Source organism: Camponotus vicinus, unplaced genomic scaffold (assembly GCF_025532165.1).
Source record: "Camponotus vicinus isolate PSW18456_S1 unplaced genomic scaffold, iyCamVici1.0 SCAF_8, whole genome shotgun sequence".
Taxonomy (NCBI): Eukaryota; Metazoa; Arthropoda; class Insecta; order Hymenoptera; family Formicidae; genus Camponotus; species Camponotus vicinus.
Window position 1 is genome coordinate 16,814,978 of NW_028141980.1, and position 14,426 is coordinate 16,829,403.

General features: G+C 28.1%; 3 protein-coding genes across 10 annotated transcripts in view; 2 read left to right on the forward strand and 1 right to left on the reverse strand.

Annotated features, from left to right (window-relative positions):
• Positions 1-14,426, reverse strand: part of Slob (Slowpoke binding protein) — a 357,719-nt gene that overhangs the window by 231,141 nt on the left and 112,152 nt on the right. The window lies entirely within an intron of this gene.
• On the forward strand, positions 1,931-7,032 carry LOC145976412 (uncharacterized). The gene is made up of 7 exons (XM_083107466.1): positions 1,931-2,086; positions 2,580-2,699; positions 2,960-3,077; positions 4,052-4,313; positions 4,467-4,583; positions 4,647-4,737; positions 6,871-7,032. Exons 1-7 carry the CDS (start codon positions 1,943-1,945, stop codon positions 7,030-7,032), a joined length of 1,014 nt encoding a protein of 337 aa, XP_082963592.1. The 5' UTR covers positions 1,931-1,942.
• On the forward strand, positions 8,609-14,424 carry LOC145976413 (uncharacterized). The gene is made up of 7 exons (XM_083107469.1): positions 8,609-8,752; positions 9,677-9,796; positions 9,931-10,048; positions 10,133-10,394; positions 10,529-10,645; positions 10,704-10,794; positions 14,272-14,424. The coding sequence occupies exons 1-7, from the start codon at positions 8,609-8,611 to the stop codon at positions 14,422-14,424; spliced, it is 1,005 nt and encodes a 334-aa protein (XP_082963595.1).

The following is a 14,426-nucleotide window of genomic DNA, read 5'->3' on the forward strand; positions in this document are numbered from 1 at the left end:
TATGCATGTATTTAATAATGTGTTTGATTTATTATTATTTATAATATAACATTTTTCTTCTTGTTTAAAGTCTGTCTACTAACATACAATTGAGTATTGAACCGATGGTATGCTGTTTAATAATATTTGGAGTAGCCTCGATGAGCCTCAAGATGTATCGAGTAAGTTTTCTGTTTCGTTCTTCAATCATTTTTCTAGATAAGCATATTTCAAAGTAAACAACAACATACAAAAGTATAGAATAGAATCCTGTTTCCTGTTGTGGACTGTTGTAACAATTAATAAAATACGATAATCTTTCATTCAGATGACCTCAAAGTTATCAAACAATTTTGTATTTTTATATTACAAAAGAAAAAAAAGAGACTGTAATAACATTGATAATTCAAGTTAATTAATATCAGATTTTTTGACTTTATTAAAATTAATATAGAAACCAAAACAAAACATAAAAGCATATTGTTAGTCATAGTAAAGCCATACATTGTACGTGCGAGAGACTAATTATCAACGTAGATCTCGTGTCTCAGATTTTTCAGATTATATCTGCAGATGATATATCTTTATATAATGTCAAGGAATTAATAATACCCTTATTATATGCAATAATCATTTTCTCATACATGTTCTTATCTAACTGTATTGGTCAATATATAACGGATCACAATCGCGACATATTTGTTACGGTGTAAGTAATATTTTTGCGAAATAAAATTTTACTTAAGAAATCTATTTTCACTTTAGAGACTGTTATGTTAAATTATAGGAGATATTTTTATACAACGAACACAAACTTAAAAAGTTTGTCTTAAATTATCGATTCGTCACTTATAATTATTTATTATTGTAGATATAACGTTCAGTGGTATATAGCTCCCTTACATATACAGAAAATAATATTATTCCTATTACAAAGAAAGTCCAAAGATTTTATGTTGAATTATGCCGGATTATTTGTCATATCTCTAGAATTTTTCGCCACGGTAAGATAATATGTAAAATATACTTAGAGCGTATATTACTAATGATAAACGCAATCAAATATTTTTCATTCTAGCTAGTCAAGGTCTCAGTGTCCTACTTTACAGTTATATATTCTGTACAATGACGAGTTTGAATCATATATGACAACATAGTCAAAATACTTTTAACAAAGAAATAATATTTTATGTATTAAAAAATTAAAAAAGTGGATATTTCTATTTTATAGCATGTACAAAGCTTTTTATGTAAGAAAGAATATGGAGAAACAAACATTTTGTTGATTAAAGTGTAGTAAGTAGTAATGTGTGTAGTAAGTAAAAATTTATGTAACATATATATATATATATATATATATATATATATATAAAACGATAATTAATAACGTGTCGGTATTTAATTTTTAAATTGGGAAATTTCATCGCGCCGTTTGCTAATTGGTTTAACTTACATCATGCATAAGTATGATCGATTCTCTTAAATAGTATCAGCTTTATCAGAAAGATTCGATGCTCTCAATAGTGAATGATTCGTCTTGAAGATCAAATGTACGCCACGACTGCAGACAACAGAATGAAACGTGTAAATTTGCGGTGAAAAAGAAAAGTAGGGAATACGCATGTGCGACTTTCGCGCTTTAGTAATTCATTCGATAAATATTTTCTTTTATTTTCTTATGGTAAACGCTTGCTGAAATTATCTGTTATCAAATCGATCGCAAAGAATTAAGGAATTTATTGCGAAAAACATTAAACTATGGACATTTTACTTTTATCGCGTCGTATTATATTGTGTCGGCTTGCATTCTGTGAAATTATACGCAATTTGTGCTAAAATTTATATGAGAAGAGAAAAATAATAAATAAAATGAAATATCTGAACGAACAATGGAAATTAGAGGGGATGTGTGTACTTTCTTTGATTATTTCACTGTCATATGCATCTCAGACTTCGGAAAACGATGATCCGTTTCGAGACTCAGTATTTTAAATTGAATAGGACTCTTTTACTCGCTATTGGTCTATGGCCTTACAAACAATCGAACCTTACTCGACTTCAATTCACTTTTCTGTCAACTATTTTGACGTCATGTTTTATATTTCAGGTAAGCATTTTAATATAATAATATTAATATATTATTATAAATAATAAATATATACATATCTTAAATATATCACATAATTTAGATTGAAATAAAATTATATTAACTATAAATAATTGTATTCACTTTCTTTGCACTTATATAATTACACACACACACACGCGCGCGCGCACGCACGCACGCACACACACACACACACACACACACACACACACATATATATATATATATATATATATATATATATATATATATATATATAATTATTGTCATTACTGGAAAAGCAAATTTTTATCTATATGAAATTTTCATCATTTATTGACACACATTTAATGATCTTTATGAATATAATTTTCTAACAAACATTATATTATAAAAATTATTTAAAATAAGTTTAATAACATAAAATTAAAAAGTTGTGCATTTATATGCGCGCTTCTAACTGTCTAAAAATAATTTTTTAATACATATTCGTAAATAAAATTATTATTTACAGTGTACACCCTTTATTTCACAAAAATGTACTCCGGATTTTGTCGCTAAAATTTTATCTACCGCATCCATCTTTGCCGTTTTTGTGATAAAATATAACATGTTTTGTATTAATATCGAAGCTGTAAGTTAGTTTACAAGTTAAAAATTTGCGAAATAATTTATGAGTTAATAACTTATTCTCTCTTTTTTCTCTCTTCTCTCTCTCTCTCTCTCTCTCTCTCTCTCTCTCTCTACACATATACATTAAATAGAAATATATTATTATTAAATGAAATCTTACATGAACAATTTTTACATTTCTCTGTTATGTATATAAATGTATAAAATATAAAAATAAATTATTAATATAAAATTACATTATTATAATTAATAAAAAAACAGGTAAAAGATTTACTGGAGCACCTGCAACTTGCATGTAATGAGTTAAAAGACGAAAACGAATTTGCTATCATTAACGAGTATGGATATAATGCTTATCGTTATACTACTGCACTTATGAGTAAGATGTTTGTAAATTTTTTAATTCGATTATACTTCATTTTCAGTGCAAAAATTTCAAGATTTCAGCAGAAAAATGATTTAGACAGAATATGCAATACTTTTTATATAGAAATATACATGATATATCAAGTATGTCAAATTATATAATTTATCACATGCATTTATGCAATGATTACTAACTAAAAATGAATATATTTAAATGATATAAAATATTAGAAAAAATATAAGTGTGCTATAAATTACATAATAAAAACCTATCATGTTCGGGTTAATAAAAAAGTGAAAATATAAATAATTTAATATGTCTAAATCATTATATAATTAATATGAATCCACAAGATAAAATCACATAAACGATAGGAAGACTATGAGAATCAAAAAATGTTGTAAATGGAGCGCAAATGATAAGAATGTAATTTTTAATAAAAAAATATAAAATATTATAAACGTTTCGGTATAATATAAATAACACACTATAACAAAAAATTAAATACAATAAGAAAAGAAAAAATAAATAAAAATCGTTAGCTGTATATACGTCGGAAAAATAAAAATATAAAATATAAATAAATTTGGTCAGTGACAAGGATGAATTTTAAAGGCAATTAACCGCAAATACCGCAATTATCGTAACTGAGATGTCAACGCAAAGTACAAACGCAATAATCATTATGTTATTTATTTTAATTTGAATACCTATTTAGTTTATGTCTGGCTACATCGAAGAGACCCTGAATTGAATCGAAACATTTGTAATATTTTATATTTTTTTTTGGAAAATTACACTCTTATCATTTGTGCTCTATTTGCTATATTTTTTGATCCTAATAGCCTTCCTATCATTTATATAATAAAATAAGATAATAAAAAGATAATAAAATTTATAATGCATGAATGAGCTTGAGATATAAATCAACTTTAAAAAATCATTTGATAAAAATTTGAATAACAATTGTTTTCTAATTCTTTTAGTATGCGGTATTTGTGGTGTATCTGTTATTATCGTCGGTCAATTTTGGTCGAATATTCTCAATATTATATTACCAATAAATATATCTAGACCACAAAGCACACCAGTTATAGTGGAATACTTCGTCGATCAAGAAAAATATTTCTTCTGGATTCTGCTGCATATTGGCTTAGCATTCTTCATTGGAGTAACTATAACAATAGGAATAGGAACAACGCTTATTGCGTTTCTTCAATACACTTGTGGAATGTTTAAGGTTGCCAGGTAAACATGAAGAGACTTAAGAGACATAAAGATATAACTGTAAGAATACAAATTATAAATATAATCTTGTCACTTTTAAAAGAAACGTTTTAAAGCCAAAAAATTTTATTTGATGAGCATAATTGCAATGTACAATATTAATTTATTTATTAGCTACCGTATCGAACACGCAATGAGCAACAACAAGTTACGAGATATTAATCCCAAAAACAAACTTTTAATATTCGAGGGTTTAATTTGGGCTGTGAACATCCATCGACAAGCCATGAAGTATATATTTGATAATGTGTTAGGTTTATTATTATTCGTAATATGACATATTTTTCTTTAAAGATTGTCTCAACATTTGCAATCGAGTATTAAATCGATGCTGTTTTGTTTAATAATATGTGGAGTAACCTCGATGAGTCTCAATTTGTATCGAGTAAGTTTTCTGTTTCGTTCTTCAATCTTAACTTTTGAGCAAACGTTCCATATTTCACATACAAAAGCAAGAATTGTGTTGTAAGTATAGCGATAATCCAGTTGATAACACAATTTCCAGTTTTTATATTTCTATGCTAAGAGAACGAAAGAGAGAGAAAGGGGGGAGAGAGAGGGAGGGAGGGAGGAGGGGGGAGAGAGAGAGAGAGCCTGCGTGTGTGTGTATAATATTGATACTTCAAGTTAATAATGGATTATATTAGGTTGGGGAGAAAGTAATCCGAATCACACAGATAGATGGCAAAAATTACTACAGTGTATTGTAATAATTTTTGTTAATAACTTTTGTTTTTTGAGTGATACACATTTTGTTTGTTTTGTCTATCATACATTAAAATTACTGCAAGACAAGCTTTTTGTCTGTCATATATATATATTTATTTCGATTTAACAAGATGCTAAATAAAATGCATATTTGTCATTGTTTATATTTTTCAATTTGAAAAAAAACGCTGCCAAAATCAAACGAATGATTCGTGAGACATATGCAGAGAATACTGTATCAGCTGATATGTGTGAAAGATAGTTTAGACGCTTCAAAAGAGAAAATTTTGATCTCGAAGACAATCATATATCGCGTCTTGGATGACCAATGAAAACAAGAGATTTAGAGGCATTAAAATGGGAAAGCAGATCCGGTACAATCAATGGTAAATATATCGATCCAACCCCAATGAGCTTGATCTTGACATATGTTGTCAACTGCTCTGAATAACCTCCAAAAAGTTTTAACCGTCGCTTATTATTTATTAAAAAGTTATAAAAAAAAATTTTCACGAATTATATGTAATTTTCGGACATCATGTATAATAATAGATTTCGTATCGCACTGAAAGCACAGGGCAGTGTCGGTTGAACCTCGCTTCCGATAGAAATTTGCAAATCCATGTGAAACCACACATGCGAAGCAAGATCTACACCACCCCTATTGTCAGTACGAAACGAAGTCTATTATTACACGATTCCACATGGGTTTGCCACTTTCCTGGTAAAGCGAGGTCTGTTCTACATCACCCCTAGTCAGTGCGAAGCAAGGTCTATTATTATATGGATTGCAACTTTCCATTCGAAGCGAGGTTCAACTCATACTGCCCTATGCTTTCAGTACGACAGGAGGTATATTATTGTATTTTATGATATCCGAAAATTTGCAAACCCATGTGAAATCGTACATGCGAAGCAAGATCTACACTATTGTCAGTACGAAAGTCAGTACGAAGTCTATTATTACACGATTCCATATGGGTTTGCAACCTTCCTGGCAAAGGGAGGCAACTTTCCTGGCAAACGTCTATTCTACATCACCCCTGTAGTCAGTAAAATTACGTATAATGTGTGAAACTTTTTTGTTTATAATTTGTAATAAACAACGAGAGGCGACTGAAACTTTTTGGAAATTACTTAAGGTAGTGACATATGTCAAAGTTAAGATCATAGGGACTAGATCCCCTAATAGATGTTTACCCAATCAACATCAAACAGTCACCGCTGAGATCTACAACCAAATTAAACGTAACATTGCTCGATAAACAATTGTTATATGCCTCAAATCGATTTAAGGTCATTCTTTCGTAAAAACAATACATATCACTGCAGTCGTGAACACCTTAATCGACTTGGATTAGGAAGTCCTGCATTCTGCCATTCACTAGATGGGGCGCCTTCAGATTATTATCTATTTCAATCGATGCAGCACGGTTTAAAGGGATAACGCTTTTAAAATGTAATCGAAATCGAGAAATAGATCGAAGAATTCTTTAAATCAAAGAGCCAGCCTTTAATACGGAATTCAACTTCCGCCTGAAAGATGGCAGAAGATAGTAGAGTCAAACAGCAATTATTTTAGTTGCAAAGAAATGTTCTAATCATTTTTTTAAATACATATTTTTTTCGAAAAATTCCAGATTACTTTCTCTCCAACCTAATAATTAATAACGGATTATATTTTAGGAATAATTTTCTTTATAATAATTAGTAGAAACCATAACAAAGCATAAAATGCTTGCTATTTTTAGTAAAATCATTATTACGTTGTATGTGCGGGAATCTAATTATCAATGTAGAATTGTCTTAGATTTTTCAGATTACATCTGCAGATGATAAATTACTAGATAATATCAAGGATTTAATCGTACCTGTTCTAGGTGCATTAGTCACTACTTTATATATGTTCATATCCAACTATATTGGTCAAGATATAACAGATCATAATCATAATGTATTTGTTACGGTGTAAGAAACATTCTCGTAAAATAAAGTGTAAGAAATTTATTCGCACTTTAGAGAGACTATTATATTAAAATAGTAAAGAGCGAGAGAGAGAAGAGAGAGGAGGGAGAGAGAGAAAGAGAGAGAGAGAGGAGAGGAGAGAATAGTCAATGTTTTTGCACAACAAGAGAAAGTTTAAAAAGAATTGTTATAATTTATCGTAAATTACCGATTCGTCGCTTACAATTAACTAACTTTTGTAGATATAATGTTCGATGGTATATAGCTCCTTTACATATACAAAGAATGATATTGTTTCTGTTACAAAGAAGATCCAAAGATTTTATTTTGACAGTTGGAATATTTGTTTCATCTATAGAATGCTTCGCCACGGTAGGATTATATATAAAATATATATATACAATAGCGCATATTATGAATAGCGCAATGATATAAGGGATCTTTCATTGTAGTTAATCAAGGCCTCGGTATCTTATTTTACGTTTATGTACTCTACATAATGATGAGTTTAAATCCAATAATAGTATAATTGAATTAACAAAAGGATAACATCTCTTCGTTTTCAAATAAGATATGACATTCAATTTTGCAGCAAGTAGAGATTTCGCTAGAGTTTAAAAAAAATATGGAGGCGCAACATTAATTTATTCAGATATTATTCAGATATTATATTTGCAAAAATAAATCTTGCACTTAATATATTTCAAATAAAAACTATGATACACATTTTTATGTAGTGATTTTACTTTCAATTTTGACACTTTGAATGTATAATATTTATATTGATACACGCACATTATTATTAAAAGTAAATTCATGGGTTTTTCATTAGTATAATCATTTAACTAAAAAAAGAAACAATTATAATTCGTTGTTTTACGTTAGCATCTTTATAATCACTTAAGTAAAGAAAATCGATTTTATATATATATAATAGTTTTTCTTTTACATAAGTGATTATATGGACGCTAATATAAAACAATGAATTTATTTTTTAAAATTATATGTATGTATCATTTATATATATAAAAATATCTTTAATGGGGGGAGATACTAACAACTATGATCTTAATTGTGCCAATCGTCAATTTAAAATATTTAATAAGTGTCGTGTAATTATCTAATGTATTCTGTTACATCAGCTCTAGATAGGTCCGATATCGAAATGTTTAAAGTTGTAGAGGAAGATATAAGAGAAACACTCTTGAAGGTCATATGTATTCTATGAGCGCCAGCATTAGACTGAAGTCGACATTGAAAAGAGAGTATAGCGCTTGCGCAGGATTATTTTATAATGAAAAAGGTTTTATTTATATTAAAATGATATGTTGAAGTACTTTACTCAGCGTTGTATCGATTATGTAATTATATGTATATACATATAATTCACAGAGAAATTTTTTGATTACATGTGTTTCGATTACACGATATTTTGCTTAATATCTGGTATTACATTAAATTCGCGTTGAATTTTACATTAAAAGAGAAAACTTGTGGATAATATTTAATCGATTAGGGCAAAAGGGGGGGAGCGCACGTCGTCGATTCTTTTCAGTCATACATGTTCTAGAGTTCGTAGAGAGATGATCTGTGTAACGACACAATATTTTAGCCTTAACAGAATGCTTCTGCTAGTTATAGGCTTGTGGCCCTATCAACAGTCAAAACTCGATCGACTTCGATTTATTTTCTTCCTTACTATTTTGATCTCTGCTGTTTTATTTCAAGTAAGACAATATCTTGATATTATTGAGTTATAAGCTATAATATGCAGTGATTTATAATATTTTATTATTCATTGTGTACTTCAATCTCTCATTTATGATTTTCTAAATTGCAATTATAATTCATATTGGAAAGTGTATTTATACAGAACATCGAAAAATAAGCTAAACAAAAAGAAGAAATCAATTTAGTAATGAAAATAATTAACAGATTGGCAAGTATGCGTGCATATAATGTTTTTGCAATATTATTTGATTGCATAAACTGTATGTGATATCATTGTCTTAGTTTGTCTCCATTTGTTATCTAGAAATTAGGCCACGACATTTTTCTATAATAAAACTTTCGGTTTCAACCAGTCTTTATATTATGTTATTCTAATATATACAACAATTTTGAGACATTCCCTGTATATAATTGTAATTACGAAATATTTTCATATAATATCAAATTATATTATTATTATGCATAAAAAAGCAATTATTATAATTTAGGATACTGGATTTATTATGATATTTCTGCAGAATTTCTAATGTCAATAAATGTAGACAAACTTATGATATATACCTAAAATATATTTGTTTCTATATGGTATAAAAAATTAATCTGTATGCCTTATTCTAGAATAGTATATAATTTATTTTTATATTGTTTATACACTTTCTTACTTCATTGATTATAATGTATATCAAAATCAATACTAGAATGAAATTATAAAACAAAAATTAAATATATTTTTGTTCGAAAACATAGAAAGCGAAATTTTATTATAATCTCTAACGGAATAATACAATCTCTAACGCAATATCCGTTATAAAATTGACAATTCACTGTGCAAAACTTACAAATTATTTACGGTAAAAATAAGAACAGGTTCTATAATACAAAACATTTTTTAAAAATTATTGTAAAATTATTAATTGCAGTTTACTACATTTTTGAATTCAAAATACACCGCTGATTTTGTCATCAAGACTCTATCTAGCGCGCTCTTTTTTACTTTGTTTGTGATAAAATATATATTTTTCGCTATTAATACCGAAACTGTAAGTTAACTATAAATTTATAATATCTATTATTTATAATATCTATTTTAAGAAACATTTATAACAATTAAATTTTTATAACTAGCAATTTTTTCTGACATTTATGACGGTATAACAAATTGTTGGATTAACAGGTAAAAGATTTATTGATACAACTTCAACATGTGTACGATCAACTAAAAGATGAATATGAAAACGCTATTGTTGAAAAATATAGCTATAATGCAAAACGTTATACGCTTGCGCTTACAAGTAACAAAATATCGTATCATATGTAAAATTTTCAAACATTATGCAACAGAAGATTAAATAACAATTACTTCTTAACGGTTTTAGCACTTTCTATTTGTAGTATATCTGGTCTTATTGTTGTACAATTTTGGTCGAATATAATTAATATTATTTTACCCATAAACGTTTCTCGACCACATCGTTTGCCGATTACGACTGAATATTTCGTCGATCAAGAAAAATATTTTTTTTTAATTCTGCTACACTTAAATGCAGCATTTTGTACAGGAATAGCTGTATCAGTAGCAACTGGAACGATGCTTATTGCATACCTTGTACATATCTGTGGACTGTTTAAAATCTGTAGGTAAAACAGAAAACAAAAACGTTAATCGAAATTGTAAATGAAACTGTAATTCTATATAAATGTAGATTTTATATGTGCAAAATTATATTGCAATGACAAATAAATATGTTTCTTGATAAATATTGTATTCACAGTTATCACATCAAACACGCAATGAGAGAGAGTATGTTACAAAATTATAGTCCGAAGAGCGATATATTGATATTAGAAGAAATAAGATATGCCGTAGATTTACATCGGCAAGCTATGAAGTTAGTATCCATTCTATAGTATGTATATAATAGTCTAATAATATTTCTTTGTCTTAAGATTATCCAAAGCTTTGGTGTCCAGATTTGAAAAAATGTTGTCCTGTTTAATAGCAGTAGGAGTAATATCACTGAGCCTTAATCTCTTTCAGGTATATTTCGAATTTCAAGTTTTTTAAATCTGTAAAAATGAGTGCTTTATATTTTATAATGTAACAGAATATACGATATGTATTGTTTATTGGGGGAGAGATATGTGTATCCCGTCTCTTTCTCTTATTCTTTTTTACACTATTATTTTTAATTCACTAAAATCACATACTGCTTCTTATAATTTTGTAAACAAAATAAATTAATGCGATAAAAATCACTCCAAACTGACAATTTCTATGTAAATTTTCTGGGCATGATTTTTATATAAATTTTCTATATTATATTTATTTTACTATATAACATTTTCATTAATTTATTTAGAAAATTAATATATGTGTATCGTAGAATGATTTAGAAAACTATATCTAGAAAACAGGTTAGCTGTAACAACTACTAAAACAGCTGCTAAAGTGACTGTAACTACTAAACTTGTATTTTTTAGATTTTTCGGGTTTCCTCGATCGCAGGTAATGTCGATGAAATTTTTTTCCCTTCCTTACTTGCATTTATCTGTATTTTATACATGTTCTGCGCCAATTATATCCCGCAAAATTTAACGGATCATAATAATCTTGTAGCTGTTACCGTGTAAGATATACTCTTATAAAATTCAATTATATAGAATCAGTTTTATAAACTATTATATCAAAGGCACAGGTTATAGTAGTTTGTAAAGCGTGAGTTGCACGCGGATAAATATGCATATGCATATACATATATATATATATATATATATATATATATATATATATATATATGAGGTGTAACTAAAACAGCGCCCACGGAACAAAAAGCGTTATTCATGATTAAAAATCGAGTCGAAAAATCCTGAATCATTTTTTTCTATAATACTTAATAAAGCTGTAATTATTGAGTAAAGTTGGGCCAATAAGCGACCTTTAGCCTCCTTGTCGAAATTTTCATTAAGGAACCGCTTTTGACGGAAGAAATATGATTTTTAATGCAAAATAAAGTTTTTCGCATTATTACGACTCATAGGAATATTGTACGATAGCGGCATGACAGCGCCGTAGCGCTCACGCACACTACCAGGCGCGCGGCTCACTGACGTGCGCCCAGCTAAAGGTCGGTGCTTATTGGCGCAACTTTACGCAATATTTACCGCTTTATTAAGCATTATAGAAAAAAATGGTTCAGGACTTTTCGATTCGATTTTTAATCAGGAATAACGCTATTTGCTCCATGGGCGCTTTTTTAGTTACACCCTGTATATATATATACAGGGTAGACCATTTTAATCAATACACGCGAATATCTCAGAAACACTGCATTAAATCGAAAAATGTTTCGAATATAAGTTGTATGGCTTGAAGGGGGACATAAGATGGTACCATTGGTTTGACCTTGGGTGGCGTTGTCAAGGTCAGGGCAAGGTCACTTTGGATTTTTTAAATGGAATTCCCTATTTTTTATTACATATTCTTATAACTCATCTCGAGAGCTTTCCAAAACACTTTAATTAAGTTAGTTTTCATTAAGTACTTTCCGAGTTATGAGGCTTGAAATCATTTCTTAATTTTACATAAACCGTAAAATATCTTGTAAAATTCTTTTCTCGATTATCTTACCTTAATACTTTTATGTACAATATAATGTGAGAAATCGATTGGTGTAAAGAAAACACATAATTGTTTCGGAAAAAAAAATGTAATTGTTAATTGCAAATTAACAATTTAAAAATTTGCAATTAACAATTACATATTTTTTCTTAAAAATAACTATGTATTTTCTTTACGCCAATTGATTTCTCTCATTATTTTGTACATAAAAGTATTAAGGTAAGATAATTGAAAAATGAATATTTTTCTAGATATTTTACGGTGTAAAATTAAGAAACGATTTCAAGCCTCATAATTTGGAAAGTACTTAATAAAAACTAACTTAATTATAGTGTTTTGGAAAGCTCTCGAGATAAGCTGCAAAAATGTGCAATAAAAAGTAGGCATTTCCATATAAAAAATTGAAGGTGACTTTCATGTGACCTTCAGGTGACTCTTCAAGGTCAAACTAATGGAACCCTTTTATGTCCCCCTCGAAACCATACAACTTTTGTTTGAAACATTTTTTCGAATTTTCATTATTTTTCGAAATATTTGCCTGGGGAAATTAAAATGAAACACCCACCTGTATATATATACATATATATATATATATATATATGTATATATATATATATATGTATAAGTGTTATGCCGCGCGCAAGCGCACGCATCTACCATATAGCTATTGATATAAAATCATAAATATTATATTCATATTAATTTTGTAGATATAACGTTCAATGGTACATAGCTCCTTTATATGTACAGAAACTGATGCTGTTTTTGTTGTTAAGAAATGCTAAAGATTTCACTTTAGACATCGGTGGATTATTTGTCGCATCCTTAGAGTGTTTTGCCACGGTAAGGAAATCAATATATCTCAGAATACATTTAAATATTATAAGTAAACATTTTATATTACAAGTAAACATTACAGTTGGTGAAAGCTTCGGTCTCATATTTTACCGTCATATATTCAACGCAATAATAAGGTAAGAAGAAAAATAATAACGAATAAATTGCAATCTGGCTAAAATTTAATTAATCAAATCTCAATTACAATTTTTTTATATTACATCCAAAATAGTTAATATTTAATCCCATAATTTGTACCTGAAGAGATCTCCAAAGATATAGATATATTCAATTAAAAAAAAAAATAATAAAAAGAGATACATAGTTTCCACAGATTATATAGATTACATAGATTACATAGATTACAAACATTACATGCATTACATAGATTATATAAATTACATGAATTACACAAATTACATAGATTATATAGGATTTTACATAGATTACATAAATTTTCAGTGCATAAAAAACTGAGCTTCTTTTTATTTTAAATATAAAACATTGATACAAATTCATTTAATTTTACTCAAGTTTTATTTTCGCTACTTGCAATGTATGCATTGTTACATTACTTTTAAATGAATACTTTACATTGTAAATATATATTGTCAAACTTGTTTTAATCTGAAGGATTATTATCTATTTCAATCGATGTAGCACGATTTAAAAGGACAACGCTTTTAAAATGTGACTGAAATCGAGAAATAGATCGAAGAATTTTTTTCTTCTTATATCAAAGAGTCAGTCTTCATTACCGAATTCAACTTCTGCCTGAAAGATGGCTGAAGATAGTAGAGTTAAACGGCAATTATTTTAGTTGCAAAGAAATGTTCTAATCATTTTTTAATACATATTTTTCTTGAAAAAAATCCAGATTACTTTCTCTCCAACCTAATAATTAATAATGGATTATATTTTATTAAGAAATAATTTTCTGTCTTTATAGTAATTAGTAGAAACCATAACAAAACATAATGCTTGCTATTATTAGTAAAATCATTACGTTTTATGTGCGGGAATCTAATTATCAATGTAGAATTGTTTTAGATTTTTCAGATTACATTTGCAGATGATAAATTACTAGATAATATCAAGGATTTAATCGTACCTGTTCTAGGTGCATTAGTCACTATTTTATATATGTTCATATCCAACTATATTGGTCAAGATGTAACAGATCATAATCATTATGTATTTGTTACGGTGTAAGA